General features: G+C 34.7%; 1 protein-coding gene and 1 long non-coding RNA gene across 7 annotated transcripts in view; both read right to left on the bottom strand.

Moving 5' to 3' along the window:
• LOC105832099 overlaps positions 1–26100 on the bottom strand; it is a 151996-nt gene that overhangs the window by 6582 nt on the left and 119314 nt on the right. For 5 of the 6 annotated variants that reach the window (XM_036293887.1, XM_036293880.1, XM_036293876.1 and 2 more), the window contains 3 exons: positions 17510–18776; positions 14529–14832; positions 9169–9422 (listed from right to left, as the gene is read on the bottom strand). In XM_036293887.1, coding sequence (XP_036149780.1) covers positions 9169–9422; positions 14529–14832; positions 17510–18776 — 1825 coding nt within the window. The remainder of the gene's footprint in view (positions 1–9168; positions 9423–14528; positions 14833–17509; positions 18777–26100) is intronic. The other variant, XM_036293894.1, reaches the window with a different exon arrangement.
• LOC118647930 lies at positions 2505–3830 on the bottom strand. The gene is made up of 2 exons (XR_004965076.1): positions 2757–3830; positions 2505–2639 (listed from the first exon to the last, which is right to left on the bottom strand). It is a non-coding gene; the product is annotated as an uncharacterized LOC118647930 (long non-coding RNA).

Here is a 26100-nt window from a genome sequence, read left to right as displayed (position 1 = left end):
TGAGTAGCTGGATATCGGAGCCGCCGATGCCCGGTCGCCTATGAGGCTTATTCTTTTCGTAACTTACAATTAGTCAGTTTAAGTGCAATTTCCCATGGATTGAGAGAAGAGTGGTACGCTCAACGTACCTGGCGCCCAATCGAATATCTTGTGGGAAAACTTACGAGAAAACAATCGTCCCGACACCCGGACGACTCAGGGCCGCGACCAGGGACGAGGCGAAGTTGGTCGTCGCTCGCGAGCACGGTTACAATATATATATATATATATATATATATATATATATATATATATATATATATATATATATATAATACAGGATGATGAACACCGCATAATATTATACCATCGTGTAGCCCACAAAAATCGAAGACAAAAAGCTCTCCTTTTTCGATTCCATGTGTACAGCTCTTATAATTATTGTCGGAAAATAATAAAATATGTTAATACACGCACGACTATAACGGAAACACGAGCGCAGTGGAAAATAAGACGATCGTCGTTGAGGGGAGATATCTGCACCGTCGCTCGCCGCGAGTCGCGCCACTACAAGTTGCAAAGTGAGAAGAGCGCAAACAAAATTCATTGCTATTCGCAACGCTGTTCGTAGCGGTCGTTGATGGGGATTAAGAATGCTCGACGATAGCTTATAACTAAAATTTACACATAGACTTTTAAAGACTGTATTACATAAATTGCAAAGCTAAAAAAATATTAAAAGTTGATTGAAAGCTTTCGGAAAATCACTTCATAGTATTTTCATTAATATACTTAAATTTTTAATCAATAAAAACGAATAATTTGTTGAAAATCCACTATAGCTTATGCTCTCTCGTAATTTTGCAAGCTTATCAGAACTGTATGTAAAATTAATATTTTTTTACTTTCCTTACTAGTAAGTCACTTTACAGCTTTCAGAAAATGCGTTATAGTAATTTTCAATAATAAATTAGAGTTTTAAATCAATAAAAGCAAATAATTCGTTAAAAAAGGAAAAGGGACCCTGACGGATGGCTACAGAATAGATCCCGCTGGAATTCCGGCAAGGGCCACGCGGATCGGCTACATATTTTCCGCCAGTGGAGAGGCGAAGACAACATCCCAGAGATAGGGGATGCGCTCAGTTGAGAAACGAGGAACCGCTGCCGGTGAAGCGCGAAATTCACGTGCGCAGAGCCCCGAAAATTCGATCACCGCGCTTACGATCCATCAACAAGTAGCGGTAATGCATGTCACGCGTTGCGCGTACATCGAGTCGAAAAATCGCGGCCAATAAGAGCCCGGCTTATCATAGGCAAGGTGGGGCGTGGGACGCGTCACCGAGTGGCCTCCGCAGGATCAAAGATCGAACACTCTGGTTGCGGAAGTCGATGCGTGCGTTATCGATCCCGAGCTACTGCAAAATTGTGAGAGGACGCAGGAGCCTGAGTATCCCGACCCGAAAGAAGCTGAGGAGGAGAAACCAACTCGGTGAGACGAGCATCACAGAATAATTGTAAAGCCGCCAATTTCGCGATTGGGCGAGCCGCAAAGGATCACGGATTTATTAGTCTTTCCGGTTGTCAAAATAGAGTTACGTAGAGCTCGTGACTTTGTCGCCTCGCCCGATCACGCTCGTCCGCGTGAATTCGATACGTTCCGTTCTTTTCGTAATAATTGCGTTGCGTGCGTGTCCCGATCCGCAGCCGAGTCAATTTGTATTTGTATCGTATACGTATCGCAAATATTTCGTCCAAATAAATGTCTCTTACCGCCTCGCTAGCAAGCGAGTAATAATTGCCGCGCACATTATTCGCGGGATATTTTATTGTACGAAAGAGCACGAGTTCGTCACGTGTTACGCGGACTTCGAGATATTGTTCGTCCCAATCGCTCTTGGCGAGACCGTTAGCCTACCGAGAGTTCGGCGTCTACCAACGGCGCATAATACGGCATCGAGGAGTCGGAGAATCTTCGCGTACGTGAAACAACGCTATTGATAATTATCCTGTATTCGAGAGATCCGATTCCGAGCGATCACCTGCTCGTTGCGCGCGTGGATTGTTGTCACTGCTCGACCGAGCGTTAAGAAGAGTCTGTAGTTGTCCGAATCGTGAAACATACTTGTTATTCTTGCTTATTTAATTACTGTGCATGGTATTCACGATATTTCTCTCGCCTTCCCGATTCCATCCGCCCACAGCGAACTTCCCCCTCTACCATTTTTAGGGCTGAGTAGGGCTGGCTATTGGAGCCGCCGTCGCCCGGTCGCCTACGAGGCCTGCCCTTTTTCCGCGAATTTATTAATTTAAGAGTAATCTGCCGCGGTATGTAAAAAGAGTGGTACGCTTAACGTACGCTTAACGCCCAATTTTATATCTTTGCGAAACCACGAGAAACGGTCGACATCCGGGCGGCGCAGGGCCGCGACCAGGGACGGAGGCGAAGTTGGTCGTCACTCGCGAGCACGGTTACAATATACACACACTTATATGGAATATATATACATATGAAATAAAGTCATGTTAGAATAAAAAGTCTTTTTTACTTTTTCAAACTGGAAAAAATTCTTAAAGTGATTCATGCATCATAGCGAAGTATTGCAAATTTAGTTCATGAAATATGAGATAAGCTTGCCGTATACACGAGGACAGGAATACCTAGCCATATAATTGAAATTAGGTGCGTTTCGATTTCTATATTGAATTACACGCACTATAGAAATCCCAGGACGCAGCTAACTTCATATGACCAGGCATTCCTATCCGCGTGTATACATATATGCTAGAAAAAGTCAAAGTTTCAAAATTTTTTAAGTACAGTTCATATGGGCTCGTCGTTTAATTTTTCGGAAATATGAACTTTTCTTTGAATAATTATTGAACATATAAATCAAAAATATAGATTATAAAAATATAAATCACACATTTTTAATGGTCACAAACAATATGTGATGATGACAGTTTATTATTTAATTTTAAAAATCGTAAAATATGTGAAATCAGATCTTGCGGTCTGCGTTGCACGCGCGCGTGGGTATGTATGTGTGTGTTTAATATATCTAATTTGCAGATATTTGACACAACTCTTTTTCTTTCTTAAATCGTAAATTTCGTTTCTTAACTTATTAATATGTATTATTCTGTTTAGTAAATTTACATATAAAACTAATCTAAAATCTTTTCTTCAAAAATAGGTTAAGTTGTCAAGTCTAAATGACGTTTAAACAGAACTCAAGTTATATTAGTATCTAAAAATTAATTTATTTTTTCATATTATTTATTCATATGCTTTGTATATAAGTAAAATAACAGTTTAAAAAACTCGTGTCTATTAACGAGAGTCGTACATGAACCTCCTTAATAAAAATTTTTAACGAAAGAAAGAAACATGACTTTGATCACTTTATAAAAATATAATGTATTTTAAAATATATATTTTTATATAAAATTTTTAGAAAAAAAATTCAGAATTAAAGTTCCCCATTCTTTTCATGAAGATTAATATGAGGATTCAATAAAATTCTAAGAATAAGTTTATAATAATAATAATATAAAAATATTCTTAAGGTTTAAAAAATTCTTTTAACCGAATAATTTCCTTTAAATAACCTTCTAAATAACCTAAATTTGTTTTGAATAGATAATTAATTACACGTAAAATATAAGAATTTTGAAAAATTTGTAAAAAAAATAGAATTTAAAAAATACTTTAAAATTAAAAATGTAAAATTTTACCTATTATTTTCACGGAATAATGATATTCAAGTTCAAATACTGGTTGAGGTATTATTTTTGGCAATAAATTATTTACAGTTTTTTTAGAGTAATTTGTTATGAGTGACACACTCATAACGATAAGGTGTCAGTAACACGATGACGTAAGTCGGTCAGCTGCAGTCAGCATCGAACGCATCGCGCGAGGTTTCGCGCAATCCGCTCGACAATTAGCGCAATGCTCCTTAGACAGCACTTGCTGTCTAAGCAATAATTTGGAATACTGACCGATTTACGCCCTCACGCAATCCTCCCCTTCTTTCAATCCAACTACCGAATTATCGGATATATAAACCGGCGAAAGAAGGTGAGGATCGGGTCAATTCGAAGTAGACAAACTAAGACTACACACGACACTCTGCTTTGCGGGGTCGTGTATCGCCGAGATAACTTATTGTAAATATACAACCACGACACTCTGCTTTGCGGGGTCGTGGACACGAGCTAATAGACGCGACACTCTGCCTTGCGGGGTCGCGATCTAACTATTGTAAATGAATACAAGAATAAAAGTGTTCAAGACAAATAACGGTGTATGTGACGAAATACCTTCCTCGCGAGATCTCTGGCAGCGATCCCAAAATCGTACTCACAACGAGGGGTACAACAGTGGTGGCAGCGGTGAGGATTTGCACTGCCAAAAGGAAGATCCAAGAGGAACCAAGCGTCACCGAGCAATCAGCTGTACAGGCCAGGAAGCCAGCCACGCCGGAGCGTACATAGCGCGTCAGCGGTAAGAGTGAAACTCGAGACGACGCCGAGACCTACCGCGACAAGGCTCAGCTGATCGCCGCACCATGCAGCTCATCGTACTTATGTAAGTCCGACAAACATTAAATTGTAACGCGAAACAAGCGTAGGACGACATAAAATTGTAACACGAATAGAGCAAAATATCGGTTGACCCCCGGTAACTGCAATTACCGTAAAGAAATAGCTAGGATAGCTGCTGTAATTCAAAGGCATACGAATGCAAACGCACTAGCGCAACGCGACATACGCGATATTACAAAATAAGCCGTAACGCGAACTCAGCACGCACGCTTATAACCAAACGTAAATGTCCACCGAGCAAAACATTGACAATATGGACACACGTTCATTAACGGGAACAGACGTAGCGGGACGGTCGACACGCTCTCCGTTACATGCGTCACCCCGCGTAATCCGGGAAGAACCCGAAAAAGAAGCACAAGAGCTTCAGGACTCACACGAGCAAAATGGAAATACACCGGCAACGCCACAAATAAATATGCGACCGATATACCCCATGGAGAACATGCTCCATGAGTTATTAATTGAAATTCGCAAACTTCGTTCTCAACTTGGAAACAAAGTCCACTCTCCGCCGAGGAAAATGGCCAGGAATACGCGACGCCTTACTAGCCACACGCTAGATCCTTCACATGGGCAATCGCTCAGAGATTTACGGCACCAGCACGGATCTCACATCCAATATTCAAGCTTAAAAGAAGCACGAAATATAATCCCCGAGATTAATAAGACTTCGAGGGATTGGACAACTCAACATTATGAAACAATCGCAAAAGCGAGCGCAGAAGGAAAGGTCAAGAGACCTAATCCACGAACCAATGGACACAAGAAAGAGGTCCAAACTGAATCTCAGCAGAATAATCATAAACCGACTCCCCAATGCGAAAAGTGCGGGAAAACTGGCCACAATGAACGAGAATGTCGAAACAGTCGACATGCCAAACAGTTTAAATTACCGAGACCGAAAGGACGCTCTCGCGTAAATACATTAAACGCATACTGCGATTACTGCAAAAAATCCGGACATGCCCGGAACAAATGCTGGAAATTACACGGGCACCCTAAAAAAGAAGGTGACCCTTGGCCCAAAGAAAGAGCCAAAGACGATATAAAGGCTGAAGCTAAAAATAGCAAAAATAAGAATAAAGAAATTAAAAAGTCAAAATGCTCGGAATCAGCGAATAGCAACAGCGATGAGAGCTCGAGCGATGACTTGAGTTTGGCGCACACAGCCGCAGCGTATCAAGTTACGCATGTAAAGCGAGACGCACACAAAGATAGCGGACTCGACTTAGTCACACTTCCAATACGAGAGACCAAATCAGGAAAAATCGACGCGTTATTCGATTCCGGAGCCACACTCTCGTTGATAAAAGTACAAAATTTAAAAAGCAAAATACGCCATGAAAGAATAGCTCTCGTCGGGATAACAGGCCACAAGGTCTACACAATAGGAAAAATACAGGCGACCATCGAGCTAGGCAAGCATAAGATAAAGCATCCAATGTACGTCGTAAAGGATGATTTGCCATTAGAATATGATGAGACTCTCCGCCGCGGGAGATCTAAAAAACTAGACGCAAAATGGACGGGACCCTACGTAATCACTGAGAAACACTCAGACGCAAATTATACAATAAAAAAGGGCAGGACGTCAACACGTGTACACACAAATAGACTAAAACCGTTCATAAAAGCATAATGAAAAAGAAAGAAAGTAAAACCGAAACGAGGAGAATACCTCAAAGGAAGACAGAAACAAATTTTATAATAGGGCACCCAAAATTAAACATTCTATTTTGCGCATAATTCGTCATTTAAGTCAAAAGAAAATTTTTTTTTTGCGAAAGATTGTATATACGACATCCGACACCTTGTAATTATTATTGTAATTGTAGTTTATAAGCGTCGAAAAACGAAACTTGTAAACAATCTGATACACGACGACACGATATAACTATAAGCGAAAAAGCGAAAATTCAGTACCCTCATTTTCTTTTTATCAGGGGGGAGGGATGTTATGAGTGACACACTCATAACGATAAGGTGTCAGTAACACGATGACGTAAGTCGGTCAGCTGCAGTCAGCATCGAGCGCATCGCGCGAGGTTTCGCGCAATCCGCTCGACAATTAGCGCAATGCTCCTTAGACAGCACTTGCTGTCTAAGCAATAATTTGGAATACTGACCGATTTACGCCCTCACGCAATCCTCCCCTTCTTTCAATCCAACTACCGAATTATCGGATATATAAACCGGCGAAAGAAGGTGAGGATCGGGTCAATTCGAAGTAGACAAACTAAGACTACACACGACACTCTGCTTTGCGGGGTCGTGTATCGCCGAGATAACTTATTGTAAATATACAACCACGACACTCTGCTTTGCGGGGTCGTGGACACGAGCTAATAGACGCGACACTCTGCCTTGCGGGGTCGCGATCTAACTATTGTAAATGAATACAAGAATAAAAGTGTTCAAGACAAATAACGGTGTATGTGACGAAATACCTTCCTCGCGAGATCTCTGGCAGCGATCCCAAAATCGTACTCACAACGAGGGGTACAACAAATTATTCAGTTTAGTGGAGGCATCTCCGATGACCTTGATATATGTTATCAAGGTCATCGGAGCGGCTCCTCCTGAGTGGCTTTCGAAAGATTTTAACCGTCGCTTGTAATTCATTAAAAAGTTATTAACAAAAAAAATTTCATAAATACGACACATAATTATTCAGTATAAGAGTACATCACATAGTTTTGCAACTTTCCACGCGTAGCTAGATCTAGCCCCCCCTTCTTACAGAGCAAAACGACGTCCACGCCTGTACTTTACTACAAGGGTTTGCAACTTTAGATTTAAAATTGTGACCAAATAGCGAATTAAAAATGTTTGGGTTAGGTTAGGTTAGGTTAGGTTAGGTTAAAAAAAAATACAGATAGGGGGTGCAGGGGAAGGGGCGGAGCTTCTCCTCCGCTCACACGTTCTCTGCACCACACTTTGCAGTAGACGTTCAATATTTTGAGCATGTACCCCTGTACTTAATTTTTAAAATATATATATTTTATATCATTTAATAATATATAAAATGCGTGATTTGCATGTTTGCTAATCCATATCCAAAGTATGGTACAAAGAACGTGTGGGCGGGGGAAGGGCTTAGCCCCTTTCCTGCATTCCTTCCCCGTATTTTTTCCTAACCTAATGTAACCCAATTTTTAATTCGCTATTTGGTTACAATTTTAAATCTAAAGTCGCAAACCCTTGTACGGTCGGACCTCTCATTTAGCATAGCCACGGGACCAAATATGATAAATGAGAGGTTCGTGTTGCGCCGCTCAAAACAGAGCCGTACGTACATGCCGTCAGATCCAGTTTCAAATTGTGGAGGTTAGAATGTGATTCTTGCATTGGCAAGTACGTATGTACGGACCTGATGCAGACGACTGCGCATCGAGTACACGCAGCGACTGTGATCACGTGGTATACTAAAACGGAGGTTTTTGGTGTGCTAAATGGGAGGTTATGCTAAATAAGAGTATGCTAAATGGGAGGTCCGACTGTAGTAAAGTACAGGCGTGGACGTCGTTTCGCTCTGTAAGAAGGGGGAGATCGACCTGGCTACGCGCAAGTCGCAAAACCATGTGATGTACTCCTATACTGAATAATTATGTGTCGTATTTATAAAACTTTTTTTGTTAATAACTTTTTAACGAATCACGAGCGACGGCTAAAATCTTTCGGAGGTCACTCAGAAGGGTGACCTTGATAACATATGTCAAGGTCAAGGTCATCGGAGCTGCCTCCACTAAACTGAATAATTACCGACAAAATTGTTGGCCCGCAGTTTATATGAACTAAAAGTATTAAATTAATAGATAAATATATTCAGTACCAAGATCCGCTGTAGACCGAATAGACAATCTTAACTTAACCTATATGTTTATTATATTATAAAGAAAATATTATAAAATAACTTTTTATTATTTAAATTTGTAGATTGTTTGGATGGCAATGTCAAAGTTCCAATGTTATATATAAGTAAAATATATATGAATAAAAAGTCATATGGCTTCTTTCTACTTATTTTAAATCAAAAAACTTTAAAAAATTTATGTATGTGTTTAAGGAGATACTGGAGGCAGGTTTATTTTACCGATAAAACGCAGTAATTTTTGTAAAACAACTTATTGCTTTTATAAGATATAGATTTGGAAATCCTCCAGTGAGAATTTAAGGTATATGTATTACTATCAATTTATATTACGGGATTTATGCCGAAACGGAGAAAGATTTATAATTCACAGTGGGTTTTAAAGTTAGACCTTGATGAATTAAAATGAAACTCCATTTTTTCTGTCATCTATGTGTCTGGACTCCCAAATTTTGTGAGTACTTGCAGATCTTTTATATAAAAAAATATTATTATGATGTGACAGTTCCATCCGGCATTCTTGATTAAAAAATGGTAAAAATGGTAAAAATGGTAAAAATACTGTAAATTATAAAGTCTTTTCCGTTTTCAGCATGAATTCTACAATCAAACTGATAATAATGCATACTTTCATTCTGGAGAAGGATATCGGTAAAACAGATCTACTTCCTCTGCGCGTTTATTAATAATTAAAACAAATCTTACTCTAAGTTCCGTGTCGATTATCAATCTGATTAAAGTATCTATATCATTCTTGAGTGCTGAGTTTTGTTCGGTGTACGAATGAGTCAACAATAATTTTACACAGTGTGTCAAAACATAATCAGAAATGACGGTGACATTGGGCGCTCCAGAGCTGCGGCAACATTTGATCAATTGTTTGATTGCGGCTACATTATCTTTTAAAGCTAATACATGGCCGGCTAAAGAATACACCTTCTGTTGTGGAAGATTATAATCTGTGAAAATACATAACGAAACATTATAATTCATTTATAACAGCATACATTATTATAAAAATTTATTTCGTGTATATGTATGTATAATCATTTTATTTATCTAGAAAATTAATTACATTTCTTGGCAATAAATTTTTTCGTAATATCTTGTTATTTTTAACAACTTTTTATATTTTGAATTTTTAACAAGTTCTAAAAGAATTAAATTTTTCAAATTTAATTTAAGTTTTCTTTGAAATCTATAAAATAAAATATCCTAGAATATAAATGCGCCTCGATCAGGACTGAAACAAAGAAAAAAAATTTTCTTTGATTTCTACGATTTACGCTATCTAATAGAGGACAAAAATTATGTAATAGTGGGTTATGTGAAAAAACTATTTCGTGTAGAAATCGGTGATTTTTGCACGAAAGTGATACAAAAAGGACAATTGTCAACGGACATGTAATGAAAATACATTTTTATATAGAAAACTAATATTCCCTTGTTTTACATATTAAGAGGATACTGGACTGTCTCTCAAACTTGATCGAGGTCGATAATGTAGAGTCATTCGTGCACATCATTTATGAGATTTCGTATATATTTCTTTTATAGATTTAGAAATTCTTTTCCAGAATTAAAATACATATATTAATATTAATCTGTGAATTAAACTAGTGCTCTGTTTCTATCGCCGGATCGTCTCGGACTGATTTCTCACTCACACATATATACAAAATTTTCTCTGAGGCTTTTTTCTTATACCAAAGCTTCTAGCTTATTTCTGCAAGCATTTTATTGTTCTTTTATGTAATAAGATTAGTGCGTACTAGTTATTTGTACGTACAGAGTCTTTAAAACTTATGTGTTACAGATGAAAGATACGAGACGACTGCACAAAAGTATAATTTTCTTACTTTTTTCGTTTTTTACATAAAATTATAGGTAGGCACTATTTGTTATTGTTTATACTTTAATTCTGGAGAAAGATTTTTAATTCTATAAAATCAGTAAAAAAAGAGGCCTAATTAAAAATAACGTTCAATCGGTAAAACAGACGACTCCAGCATCCCCTTAATCCATTAAGGGATTTTTAATTCTATAAAATCAGTAAAAAAAGAGGCCTAATTAAAAATAATAACGTTCAATCGGTAAAACAGGCGACAATGGATTAAGGGGATGCTGGAGTCGTCTGTTTTACCGATTGAACGTTATTATTTTTAATTAGGCCTCTTTTTTTACTGATTTTATAGAATTAAAAATCCCTTAATGGATTAAGGGGATGCTGGAGTCGTCTGTTTTACCGATTGAACATTATTATTTTTAATTAGGCCTCTTTTTTTACTGATTTTATAGAATTAAAAATCTTTCTCCAGAATTAAAGTATAGACAATAACAAATAGTGCCTACCTATAATTTCATGTAAAAAACGAAAAAAGTAAGAAAATTATACTTTTGTGCAGTCGTCTCGTATCTTTCATCTGTAACACATAAGTTTTAAAGACTCTGTACGTACAAATAACTAGTACGCACTAATCTTATTACATAAAAGAACAATAAAATGCTTGCAGAAATAAGCTAGAAGCTTTGGTATAAGAAAAAAGCCTCAGAGAAAATTTCGTATATATGTGTGAGTGAGAAATCAGTCCGAGACGATCCGGCGATAAAAACAGAGCACTAGTTTAATTCACAGATTAATATTAATATATGTATTTTAATTCTGGAAAAGAATTTCTAAATCTATAAAAGAAATATATACGAAATCTCATAAATGATGTGCACGAATGATTCTACATTATCGACCTCGATCAAGTTTGAGAGGCAGTCCAGCATCCCCCGGACAGTTTTCTGTGACTTTAAGCTTAATTATCATAGAATTATTAAGAAAAAATCCATATTTTACTAATTTCTTGCAATTTCCGTCAATTTAAAAAGGTTACAGTAAATTGGAATTAAAAAAAAATTCCCATTAAACTTCTATTTTATCTACTTTTGAACGCGCTTAGAAATATATCCTAAGGCTGGATTCCAATGGCACGTATTTTCTGCGTAACGCGTATCGCGTAACCAATCATATCGTTCATTCTTTTAGATGTTCCAACAGAAATGTAAATTCATTGGTTCCGCGACATGCATTACGCGGAAAATATCAGTACATGGGACTCCAGCCTAATACTTTCTCCACTCGAAAAAATATCAAGAGAAAAAATTTTCAGTACTTTTCCACTTAAAATCCGTCATATTGGTTTTCTGAGGCATAAAATTGCAATTTAAACCCAGGAAATCAAAAGAGCACACCTAAAAATAGTAAGATACATGATTTTGATTAAAACATTTCCCATTTTTCTTATTGAAAATAAAGCTAAAAAATAAATTAAAAAATTGCATGTCTTTGGACGTTAACGGGTTAATGCAATTTTAATCGAGTTAATTTTTTGTTTGTACAATAGTATTAACATAATTTATAAGACATTACACTTAATTTAGTTTTAATAAACTATTTTAATAAACTTAGCTCTGCACATTATTTATTTAAAAAAAGTAATTATCTAATTATGTTGATTAATTTTCTAGAGACCGCATCTTACTATTATTAAAAAAATATTTTCCTGATTTTATATACTTTAAAATATTTTATAAGTGAAAAATATGTCTATGCCTTTTTTTCTTTTTTTGACGGTTAGTCTCTTTGATCATTTACATTAAAACTTGTAATATAGCACAATAGTGAATTACATTAAAAAATTACACAAATATTACATTTTTTTGCGTTTAAATATAAAGTAAATAGTGTTACAAATCTTCCAATAGAAAGGGCTTCCGGATACATGTCGTGCCCTGGTATAGCATTGCGCCGACGTTTCGCAAACATTGCAATTTATATCATCAGGGTTAGGAGTGCCGATTGTAACCGTCTTTATATATTCCTTGTCCTGGTGGTAGGGATGGGGATAAGGAAAGGGGGCGGAGTTATTCGTCTAATAGTAGCACAGTTCATTGGTCTACTATTGATCAACTGTTGACCAATCTTAATACAATATTAGCTTACTATTTGCTAATTAATACGTGTTAATTATGTGTATTTAATTGATCAATTAAAAAATATTGCATTAAGATTGGCCAACAGTTGACCAATGATAGGCCAATGAACTGTGCAACCATTAGATGAATAACTTCGCTCTCTCCTTTCACTCCCATCCTTACCACCAGAACAAGGGGTATATAAGGACGGTTACAATCCCAGAGAGCTCAGTATCGGAATTTCTAGCCCTAATAATGCAAACTGCAACGTTTGCGAAACGTCGGCGCAACGCTGTACCAGAACGCGGCATGTATCCGGAAGTCCTTTCTATTGGAACCAACGTCAATGACCGTGAAAGCTTTAAGTCTAAAATGTTACAAATCTATTAGTTTTCTTTATTCTTAATTTTCACAATTAAATAGAAAAAAATAAAATAAAAAATAAGACATTTGAATTTTTAACGTGGAGGGAAAACGATTTTAATTAGTAGGTGACGTTACACTTTACTACGCCAGTAGACAGCCGTGCATGCGCTCTGTACTTCTACGATCAGTATGAAGTGAAATATTTAGTGACAAAGAGTAAAGAATCACAGGAGGAAGCATTTGGTTTTAGCGATGAGGAGGAATGTGCTATATATAGAAGTAGATAATCAAGATATCCGCTCACGCATACATACACACGCATACATGCCATGAAATCACTATAGAAAACATACTAATGGGCATGTCACAAAAGTAGTAGTGAAGGAAATAGAAGGTTGCTCCATTACTTCCGTCCCGAATAAATCGTACTACTACTACAATGCATTCCTTCCTGTGATTCTTTACTCTTTGATTAGTAAAGTGTGACGTCACATTTTACATTCGAGTGAACTTGGATCTTTTCGGATTGTTTTCAGCATTTTCAAATTACGCAATTTTTATTCTCTTGCTCAATTTGCTTTAAAAAATTCAAAAAAAAATTACAATAAACATTATACATAAACTGTTAAGTACAATTTTTGTTAAAAATTGTGCAAATTCCCTATTAAAAACTTTGTGCCTTATAACAAGGTAACCCTCTTCATCCTTAAATAGTAAAAACCGTAGGACACACCAACTGCAATTATATTGCTCACTATTATATTACATTCTCACTCACGCTATTCATATGGAGTGAGTCCCAGATGCGCACAGTAATAAACGGACACAGCAAGCTAAGTGAAACGGACACAGTAACAAACAGACACAGACCAAACGGACACAGTAATAAACGGACACAGTGCGAAACGGACACAGTAACAAACGGACACAGTGCGAAACGGACACAGTAACAAACGGATACAGACCAAATGCGCACAGAGCGAAACGGACACATTGCGAAACAGACACAGACCAAATGCGCACACTGCACATGCGCACGGACCAAATGCATACACAAAAAGTCGCAAACCCATGTGATGCAGTGAATGCTTTGCACGCAAACACACACACTCACACACACGGGGAGGGGGTGCAAGGGGGGCCTTCGGCCCCCCTCCCGCACCCACCCCGTCCAAGTCGCTAACCTATGTAAACTTTACTCTGCTTGCAGTGTACATGGATTGCATTTGGTCCTTGCACACGTGCAGTGTGCGCATTTGGTCCGTGTGCATTTGGTCCGTGCGCATTTGGTCTGTGTCCGTTTCGCTCTGTGCGCATTTGGTCTGTGTCCGTTTGTTACTGTGTCCGTTTTGCTCTGTGCGCATTTGGTCTGTGTCCGTTTATTACTGTGTCCGTTTGTTACTGTGTCTGTTTGGTCTGTGTCCGTTTGTTACTGTGTCCGTTTCACTCAGCCTGCTGTGTCCGTTTATTACTGTGCGCATCTGGGACGCTCCCTTCATATGCGTCGAGCGCATGTAGAAAAGATTTTTCGCGCTATTTCAAGATATTCTATTACGAGATTCTAGTAATTCGGTGACCAATGCTACATATACTTCCATTTTCGATTTTTAAATACAATTAAACTGCATCAAATTTACTGATTTTTATATATGGAAAGTAAGATGCAAATATATAACACTAACCGCTAGAAGAGGTTAATAAGAAATTATGCAAATTCGTATTGTATCGCCACCAACCTTGCATTATCCTGAAAGCTATACCAAATCCTTCTCCAATATCACGGCCACACAATATAGCTAAAACGGCCAAGTGTATTTTCTGCTGTTGATTACCAAATAATGTAGGCAATTGAAGAGACTGAGAGTTATCGTTATCAACAACCGGAAAAAGATTTAAAAATTCAGCCGAGACTCTTCCTTCTTTTTCGCAGTTTGCCAGGAACTTGACGATTTCCGTCTGTCTGCATACAGTGTTTATATGTCTATCTATTTCCGAAGGTTCCATCTCTATCATTAAAGAGTTTTGGCTGCTGTGACCACTCTGATGGACAAATTTTAATAAAATTTTAATGGAATTTTAATGAAATTTCAACGGTTTGTTCAACTTTATGTTTATTTTGGAATATTTTGACTAATAAATTCATCAAAATTTCATCCAGCTTTTATAAAGAATTACAACTATAATAAAATGTTTTAATTTATCAGTAAAGAATATGTGATTTTTAATAAAATTTTAATAAAATTTCAATGACATTTTGTTCAATTTTATTTCCATTTTGGAATATTTTAACAATTTCATCAAAACTTTATTACAATTTCAAAATGTTCTTTATTTATCGATACAGAGTATCTGAAATACTTAATAAAATTTTAATGGAATTTAATAAAATTGATTTTTTAAATTTTATGTTCATTTTGTTCAATAATTTCATCAAAATTCATCAAAAATTCTTACAATTTTAATAAAATTTATTAATTTGCTATTAATGAAAAATCTGCAATCGTTGTAATTTCATAAAAAATTATTACAATTTCAATAAAATAAAATATTAATTCTTTAATACAGAGTATTTGTAATTTTTCATTGCACTTTTATCAAAAATTTATACATTACACTTTTAAAAGACACAGATCTTATGAAAATTAATCCCTGGTTAAATTGGCTCAAACTTTAAAACAGTTTTTAATCTGCCGAACAAAAGTCTCAATAACTACAACTCACAAAAACATATAGATTTGTATATATTTGAAAGACTGCAGATTAAAGTATATAAATATTGACTTTAAAAAAAAAAGCAATTTTGAAGTTAAACTACAAAATAATTTTGCAGTTTGAATGGCTTTCTTCTATGATTAGAATAAAAATGTGTATTTCGACGAGTTAAGTAGCAATAAGCTTGAAAGGAAGTGAAAATCACAAAGTTTCAATGGCCACAACTCACAAAAACTTCTAAATTTTTATATACGTGCCTTTAAAGCAAATTCTTTTAAGCAACATTCTCTTACCAACTTGTGTGTGTGTGTGTGTGTGTCCGCGCGCGCGCGTGCGCCTGTATGTTTGTAGACGTGCTCGTATCTGTTCATCAATGTGTGGATGCATGCATATGTGTCGGTGCATGCATGCGCGAATATGTTTATTTAATATTATGTTATATGTATACTATATGTATATTACAAAGAACAAAAAATAACAGAAGATACTATTTGGTTTCTTCTGTTATTCTTGTAGTCAGCGATGGCGACGGATGTTCTATATATAAAAGTGGGAACTCAAGAGAACCGCTCTAATTTAGACCAAACTATCTTTTACCAAAATTTAAGCCAATTTAACCAGGAGTAAATTTTTTTAAGATCTGTACGGGGTTCTTTTTCAATTATTCTTTAGTAAAAGAATAATGCTCAAAATACTCCCTCCTCCGCGAATACAAAATACCAGGAAAAAAGTATTCCTCGAATACTTAAAATTTGCTTCTCAGTAGATCTCTGTCCGAAGTGTCCAAAGCGAGATATAGGACTTTAAAATTATATAAAGGGCTATTTTTACAAAAATATTTTTTATTTTATTTGAACAATATGTCATTATTAATGTAAAAATTAAGCGATCTTGCTTACTAAAATATCGACTTAATATCTTACATATCAAAAATCATATTATTGTTAATGTGTGCGCAGCACTTGATTGTTTTTATTTCATTTGTGCATTGATAATATCCAATTATTTATTATTTTTCTTTCTATTGCAATAAATCTATATAAAATTATTTACACAAAACTATAACATGCTCTTATATCACATTGATATTTTTTATTTATATTTTGATACTTTTTTAATAATAAACAACTTGTTTCTTTATTTTACATATAAAAATATCAAAGTAATAAATCATCAAAAAGTGAATATCTTACAATATATATAGGGTATTCTCTGTGAAACGGATACCCTCCTCTACCCAGAATACATTTCAGTTTTAAAAAATTAGCAAGTGCGAATATTGTAACTGGAAACATTTATTTTTAAATGCCGTCTGACTTTTTTTAAATTTCAACATGGCGCCAATCTAAGACTATATTCTCTCATTTACGAAAAATATTCGATCAAATTGGTAATACCATGTTGAGTTTTTCAAAAAGTGACAGACGGCATTAAAAAAAGATTTCCAGCTACAATTTACGCATTTACTTATTTTTTTAAACTGAAATATATTCTGGGCAGAGAAGAAGGGCAGAATAAATTTTCTGAGAAACTTTGTATTTTATAAATTTTTTTATATAAAATGTAATATATATCAAAATAAAATTTTTTATTAGATAAAACTTTATTATAATATTTTAAAAACATTTAAATGTCTGCTACAAGAATATGTAATGAAAAATATAAGTTAATTAAAATATTCTCATTTGAAAAAATCAATGTGAAACACAATGCTATCTGTGATCATATCGACTTTATTTTCGTACATGACACTCAAAGTTAAACAAATTTTGTTTAAAACGTTTTTTAGGAAAATGTATTATTTACAAGATATTTGAGGCGAGTTAAAATGAAACATTTTGCATATCTTCTTTCGGACACTAGATAAAAACAACTATGATAAAATTTAATTACATATTGAAGATTATGATTTGATATAAGTTTAGTATTGCTGTCCACAAAGGGGCCATTACCCCCCCCCCCCTCCCCCATATTTTGAGCATTCTCCTTTCATTAGTTTGTTTACCAAGACAGAATTTATGTTCTTCCTTCTTTTAGTTAAGTTTTCCAGCTGCAGTTCCGATTCTAGATGCTTCTGAGCGTCATGTAATAGATGCGCCCTATTGTGCAGATCCGAATAGGTGTTCGCCTCCTCGGTATAGAAACGGATGCATGTGATAGACGCTCTCACACAATCCCGCATAAAGAGCTGTATCTGATACAAAATATGCCAATACTGTTTTCTCTCCATGAAGTGACACACGGATATCAGGTACTTCTTCCAAACGGCCAACGTGAGATCTCTCGTCCTCATTGCATCGTGAAGTTTCTCAATGTGTCCATTCTTCAGACAGTGCAAGTAGACTCCATTGAGAAACAGATCACATTCTATGTCGTTGTCTAAGACGTACGCTACGCACTTGTTGAATTCTCTGTGTCTCAAAAAAAACTGCAAAATGGAAATACAGCTTCCGTACGCCAGCAAATAGTACAGACTCTCCTGATAATAAATTGTTTGATTGGCGAGTGTCAGATATTTAATGTTGAACTGATTCTGGCTGACAGCTATCAAGCTGTTAAGCGTCTGCAGAATTTCCTGCGCTGTGTCGGACTTAGGCTGCAAGTTTAAATGCTGTGTGCGAGATCGGTGCATGCTCAAGGTATCCAATATCTGTAGGATTTCCGTTAGCAATGGTGGATCTTTCAACGGTCGGTACTTGGAATACTCGCTCCTCTTTGAATAGCCGCACACTTTTTTCTCCCTCATTTCTGTTAACTCTCCTTTAAAGCTTTCAACTGGACTTTCCTTAAGATAGGATAACACGACCCAATCGTCGACATCCTCGTGCACAATTTTGTCAAGGCAGTGATGGAACTTCTCCCTCGCCTGATCCAAGTGTCCCACCTTTAAGCAAGCCTTTCCCCACGCGGCCCACACACCCTGCGTGTCGAGTCCCGCCTTCGTACTGACATCCAATGCTAATGTCCAACGCTCCTTCTCGGTGAGAAGATCGCGTAGTTTTCTCAGTGCATGCTCGTCCAGATCATCTGTCGGTATAAGTGCTACACAATCAGATTGGACTAGAGTCGCAAGTAAATCTACCTGTGACAGGAATCGATCGCAATGCGCTAGGCCGGTGTTGAAACCGAATTTTGCGCATTTCATCTTGGCCGCAAGTAGCAGGGAACGTATCATCTTGATAATCACGGCGTGGTCGACCTCGGGATTTATCCTACCGCCGCTATCGGGTTGAAGTAGTTGCTTCATTTCATCGCAACGGTCTAGTAGAAAACTGTATAATACAAGAATTGCATTTTACTTCATTCTTTTAACCTAAACATAATAATATAAATAATGCTCAGAGCTAAAAAGAGGCACAACAGTAATACAAATCCAAGGCCCAGGAAAGAGAGAATTTGAAAGATCAAAGCCGAGGACAGAAAAAGAATTTTAGAACTTCATAAAAACAAAACATAAAACAAACAATATTGTGATATTACTATTCTTTCACATTTTAAGTGACCGCGTTTCAAGTGTGGGAGTAATGGCAGTTCAAATAAACTAGAAAATGTATAAATTACACAAAAGCACTAAGATTCGCTATAATTAAAATTGGCCTATCTCGATTTAAATAATGTTTAAAATGTTAACTAATGTCAAATTTTTGATTTTAAATCCCCTAAAAAAATATCTTTATAATCAGTTTTAATAAATTACTGAACAAAATTAGAGGAACAAAAGTTTGAAATAGCGCCAAGTTCGTAAAAGTAAAGCAAAAAATCTGAATTTTTTGTATGATGTAGCCCAAAGTATTGACTTGACCCCTGCAAAGTCTCTTCGCTGTGGGTAGTTTGGGAGTTACGCCCCTCAAAACAACTCTTTGTTAGAAACAAAAATTGCAAGGTTGGCAAACTTCGCAGGGGTCAAATCAACACTTCGGGCTATATCATATCAAAAATTCAGATTTTTTGCTTTATTTTTACGAACTTAGCGCTATTTCAAACTTTTGTTCTTCTAATTTTGTTCAGTAGTTTAATATTCATTAAAAAAGAGGGGGAGTGAAAAAGAAAAAAAAATGCATGTATAGACACGCATATTGTGGACCAATTTGATTTCTGCATTTACAGACGTCCACATTCAAGAAATTAAATTATACAATATGTAAAATAATGCCAATCCAGAGCTAATACTATTATATCGAGTGTGTACAATAATATATTGTTTAACAAGGGGCATCAGACATGTTAATAATCGATTTTGATAAAAGTTATATACGTTGTAGAGGAATTGTCCCTGTGTACCAGGGTAAAAAAATTTTTGGCAACGGGCCTTCCAGAAATAAAAATAAAGTTTTTAAAAAAATTTATGTCTTTTGATAAATCGCATGTGTACTTAGAACTTTGATCATTTGCCGAGTAGTCAAGTACGCGCGGAAACCCGGATAGCGTGCGTGATTCGTACGCTGCTGATCCGGGTTCATGCGTGTCCCGCTTAATTTGTTTTTAAATAAAATGTTAAATGTTACAATTTAATCTCTATATTATAAATAAATATATTTATATCGTAATTTTTTTAAATAAAATGATAAAATAATAAAGAAACGTTCAATTTTTTATCTCTCTATTATAAATAAATATTTATATCGTATAACATATTTATTTACAATATAGAGATTAAAAATAGAACATTTTCATTTTATTAAAAAAAAATTAGGCAAAAAGCGAACCTGGGTCGGCAGTGTACGAGTCGTGCACGTTATCCGCTAAACCATACAAATAATCAAAGTTCCAAGTATACGGACTGACAAAAACCTCAATTTTTCCAAAAACATTGCACCTTATTCTTGTGGAAACTAAGGCCTATCACCAAAAATTCTTTTACCAAAGTACACAGGAACAATATACATAACTTTCAAACATATAAATAAAGTTAAGATCGTCTATTTGGTCTGCAGTGAATCTTGATGCTAACATGCCAATTTCGTCAGTTTTGAAACACAATTACTAACCCAGATAGCCAAGCTTGCAGGAACATATTTTGAGCAGAGCATGCTATCAATTTTTGACGACAGAATGGCAACAAATTTTATACAGAGTCTGTAATATCCAACGATGTCGGCAAACTGCTGTCAGAAATCAAGCAGAGCTTGCTAACATAATCTGACAACAGATTGGCAGCAGAAATCGAGCAAAACCTGCTGATATAACTGACAGCAGATTGGCAGCAGAAATCGAGCAGAGCCTGTTGACATAACCGGCAGCAGAAATCAAACAGTATGTCCGTTACTTTATAATCTTAATTGCCATTTAAATGCCAATTAAAACTTGCATTAATATGTTTCTATAGAAAAAAACGTAAGAACAAAGTTTGCGGCAGTAGAAATTATTGAGAAATTAAATTATATCATTGTCTAATACTTTTGGCCAATCCTGTATACATACATATATTTCTAATATATTAGGGATCGTAAGGAAATAAAATTATTATTAATTGTCAATACATTTTTAATAAGAGTTTAATTGTTTTCTCGCCGATATACATTGTATTGAAAGATTAAGTACTTTATTGTATTGAGCTACCGCGCGATAACGGTAAATTTGAAATAACAGAAATGATGCCTAAACTCTTATTAAAAATGTATTGACAATTATAATAATTTTATTTCCTTACGATCCCTAATTATATAAAAATATATGTATGTATACAGGTTTGGCCAAAAGTATTAGGCAGCTATATTTTTATAATTTATCTCAAGTTCTTTTATCTATATTATTTCCTATTGGTTACTTGTATTATACATAAGTTTAAAGTATATGTATAATACCGGCAACCAATAGAAAATAATACAGATAAAAGAATTTCAGATAAATTTAAAAAGCCCAGATAATACGCTTGTCAGAAAACTTTAAGAGAACTTTTTAAAGAAAACATTTAGATATCTTGGAAATGATGTCAAAATGGTAACATTTATCAGAGATATCTAAGAGAAGTCTTTGAGATATATTATTGAAGAGTTTCATTTAAGTTTCTTAAAAATGTTATCCTTATGACATCAGCTAAATGATATCAGCTTAATGTCTCATAAAAGATATCACACAATGCTGTCCGATTTTTGAGCCGTCCATGCGCGTCGTAGCAGAAATCAGACAACATTATAACATCCTGAATGAGAAATCCATTTGATATTTAAAAAAATTATCATAAAGATAATGTTTTCAAAAATTACAGTTTGTCTACAATTACTGCGCACAAAAAAATGCACAAAATCTAAATTCATCATGTACTGAACAAAAACAGGATAATAGATGTACTATTCAATTTTTCTTAGAATATATGATCTATATAGTTAACCATCTAATTAACCATTTGAACGCTTCAAAGTATTAATGCTAAATAGATCGCAATTTCCATAAAATTATTATGGAAAAAGATAAATTTAACAATGAAATTAATAAGTAAATAAATTAATGCTATTTATTTTTAATATGTTTTGCAAAATTTAATTGTTTTTATAAAAAATAATATAATTGTGTCAGTTTATAACATATTGGTATATGTAGACAATAACAAGTACTCATACCGATGAGTCAAATTGGCGTAGCAGATAGAGTACAAGGTTTGTCATCCTAAGGTCCCGGGTTCAAAACCTACCAGCGGCAAGTAAGAATAAAATAAAACAATATAATTTAAATTTAATTAATTAATAAAAATTTGTCCTAAATTTAGTATGTACTGTTAATAAAAATAATTTAAAAAAAATGAAATTTTTATTTTATTTTTTTATCTCTAGTTGCACTTTAAGATATCCGATTTAAGAAATCTTTTAGATATCTGCTTGATTTCTGCTGCCAATCTGCTGTCAGGTTATGTCAGCAGATCCTGCTCGGTTTCTGCAATCAATCTGCTGGCATGCCATGCCAGCAGGCTTTGTCAACAAATACTGAGCTTAATGCGGACACAGAATGCTATGGATCTGCAATGGGTATCTGATTGAATTTGCTGCCAATCTGCTCGCAATCTGCTAGCATTTTGCTATTAGGGTTTGCTGCCAATCTGCTCGCAATCTGCTAGCATTTTGCTATTAGGGAAGCTAAATATCGATGCGCAGAAGCATGCATCTTGATTAATCCTTACCTGGTGAAGTCAATCTATAGATATAAAGATAGAATATTATCTAGCTTTTTGAGTTTCAAGATAAGTGGGGAAAGGGTGCAATTATTTCTCCCTCACGCATGCGCAATTGATTTCTTTCGGCGGATAGTCATCGCCTCTTTAACTATATTAGTCAAAGCATCGCCTGATTGTCATTATTTGTTGGCGTCGTTGGTGAAAAACCAAAATATTTTTATGGTCTTTTTTATATTTAAATGCAAATATGAAATACTGTGTTGTAAAAATTACATATATTTTTACCTCAGTAGTGTGGATCTGCTGGGAAATAAGTAAATGCGCATGCGCAAAGGAGATATTGTTAGATAATTTTGGTAGTTATCTTGGGACCAAAAATTTAGGGCAAAAGTGGGCTTATGCACCATATATATCTATGGGTTAATCTGACTGAATTCCGCTTCCATTAAATTTAACATTCAATTAACTATCAAAAATTCACAAAAATTGTGAAATTTTTTCACATATTCAAAATAAAATTTTAATTTAAAAATGATTTTATTTCAAAGTAAGATGTTTAAAAAGTAATCTGTAATTTTTTCAAGTCACTAACAAGGGAAGTGCACTAAGTGATAATCGCGAATGGATATGTGTTATATATCGTTTGAAAGGTCTTGTTAAGTAGAAATTATGTGCAATATTTCGCTTAAATGGCGCCTTTAGAGGGCGCTATGCGCAATGTAAGTTACAGAGCTAGGTTGGCTCCCTCATACCGAAACTGTGTTTCAACCGCCAGCAACTTTTTTTTTTCTTTATTTTTGTTATTAACAATAAGATAAAATAAAAAGTGCAATTTATGTTATATTAAAGTATCTTATTGCCAACAACTTTTTGGCTTTTTGAACTTTTTGCACGGATAAACTTCCATATTGGTCGGAGCCCCAATTTTTTTGAAACTACGTATTCTTATGTATTTTGGCACGCTGATTACGAATATAATAGTGAAAATTTGTGCAAATTTGATTTTCATGGCGAAAACCATAAAAATTACGGGTTTTTCCATTTATTTCCGTAAATAATGGAAATTTCACAAAATACTTCAGATAAAAGTTGTAGACCTGAGCAAAATACATATTTTATGTTGTATTAATTTTTGTCATAAAGACAATAGTTTTTGAGAAAAAAACGATGTTAAATGTTCAAAACTTCATAAAACTCATCTACCACAATTTGAGTTTTATTAGTTAATTCTATTAATACCGAAAGGTGCAAAGCTCCTCCTTGTCCACGTGTTTTCTGCACCTGAAAACGCGTGGGCGGGAGAGGGGCTCCGCCACTTCCTCCTCCCCTTATTTTTTCTTAAACTAACTCGAACAATTTGAAGTCATTATTTGACCACAATTTCAAATCTAAAGTCGCAAACCCATGTAGTACAGTACAAGTGTGGACGTCGTTTCGCTCTGTAAGCAAGGCGAGGGGAGGGGAGGAAGTATGGGTGAAAGTCGCAAACTCATGTAATGAGAAACAAAAAACACATAAGCGAAAAACAGGCTTTGCAGCACGCCTTTCTATTATTAATTAACAAAGCTATTATTGAGTAACTAATAAAACTCAAATTGTTTTAAATAAATTTTATGAAGTTTGAATATTTAACGTCAATTTTCTCAAAAACTATTGTCTTTATGGCAAAAATTAATAGAACGTGAAATGTGTATTTTAATGAAATCTACAACTTTTATCTAAAATATTTTGGGAAATTTCCATTATTTACGTAAATAAATAGAAAAAACCGTGATTTTTATGGTTTTCGCCATAAAAAATAATTTGCGCCAATTTTCACTATCATATTCGTAATCAGCGTGCCAAATTACGTAAAAATACGTAAGAATACGTAATTTTAAAAAAATCGAGGGTCCGACCTATATGGAAGTTCACTCTTTTGTACTTTTAAAATAAAATAGAAAATGCAATTTATCCTGAATTAAATAAAATATCCTAAATAAAACTTGTGCAATTAATTATACTAAATATAATTATTGTAGACACCTATTATTTGATATTATTTTTGAAGCAAAAACTCCAATTAGCTTTTATGGAAACCCAAATAGTTATGTAAATTACATTACGCATAGCGCCCTCTAAAGGCGCCATTCAAGCGAAATATTGCACATATAAATTCTACTTGACAAAACCTTTCGAACGATATATAACACATATCCATTCACGATTATCACTTGGTGCACTTCCCTTGTAAGTAACTAATGTCAATATCTTCTTTGCGGTAAGCATTTTTGCTGTTGGAAGAGAAGGGGTCCCAACAGATTCCAGAGTACCGGCTGTAAAATTCTACTAAAGTGTACCGGGCAAGATTAAAATCTTCTCTTACCCGAAAAAACTGTAAATAATTTATTGCGAAAAATAATACTTCAACCAGAATTTAAACTTGGATCTCTCATCCAAATAGTCGATCTCAACTTTATCTATATGTTTAAGACATTTATCAGTCAGAGAATTAATTTACTATTATTGTACATACACGTCGCCTGAAAAAGGATATTCTTTAAGATTTAGTTAATCTTTAAGATTGGTTATTGCGAAGAATAGTACTATATGCCTTGGTGGTTAAACTGGCTAAGACTCTTTCACGAAATAATGGGAGATCCAGGTTAAAATTTTAGCTGAGGTATTATTTTTCTCAATAAATTATTTAGTTTTTTTCGAGTAAGGGAGGATTTAAGAAATGCTTCCGAGCATCGATATTTAGCTTAGTAATTGTGTTTCAAGACTGACGAATTGTCGGCGTGCAGTTTATATAATATAAGCTAAGAATATTAAATTAATAGAAAAATTATATTCAGTACCAAGGTCCGCTGCAGACCGAATAAACAATCTTATTAACTTCATCTATGTTTGAAACATTTATCGGTTAGAAAACTAATTTATTATTATATATAATTTTCATCAAAATCGATTATTAACGATGTTTGAAAGACTTCTTATACGTGGAAATTACAATCTTCAGATCATGCGAAACGCCATACAAAATTTTAAATAAATTCTTATTTTTTACATTTTATTGTCCAAATTAGTATTTATTTTTTTTTTTTACATTAAAAATCTGTTGCTGACCATTTTTGACAGAAAAAAAATTTATATTAAATAGATTGTTTAATATTAACAGATATAAAACGCGAGTCCTGCAAATTTTTAGGTTTGTATTTCTTTAATTTATGTATTTATACAAGAAACACTATTAAATATGTAAATGCCGATTTTGATAAAACCTATATCACTAAAAGTATGAAAATAAATTAAAAAGTCCTCGGCCTAACACAGAAATATTGTCAGGAGTATCAATTGGTTATGATTTTTCACAAGTATAATCCTTTAGAAAGCCTACCATAAAGTTTCAGACAGTTGTGTTCAGTAGATTGTTTATTAGAGTAGATGTGGGTATTACTGCGGATTTCATAAAAACAATAATATATAATTAATTAAAGAACAGAATC

The sequence above is a fragment of the Monomorium pharaonis genome, chromosome 1 (assembly GCF_013373865.1).
Source record: "Monomorium pharaonis isolate MP-MQ-018 chromosome 1, ASM1337386v2, whole genome shotgun sequence".
NCBI lineage: Eukaryota > Metazoa > Arthropoda > Insecta > Hymenoptera > Formicidae > Monomorium > Monomorium pharaonis.
The sequence above is the reverse complement of the archived record's forward strand: the minus strand, read 5'-3'. Positions and strand labels throughout refer to the sequence as shown.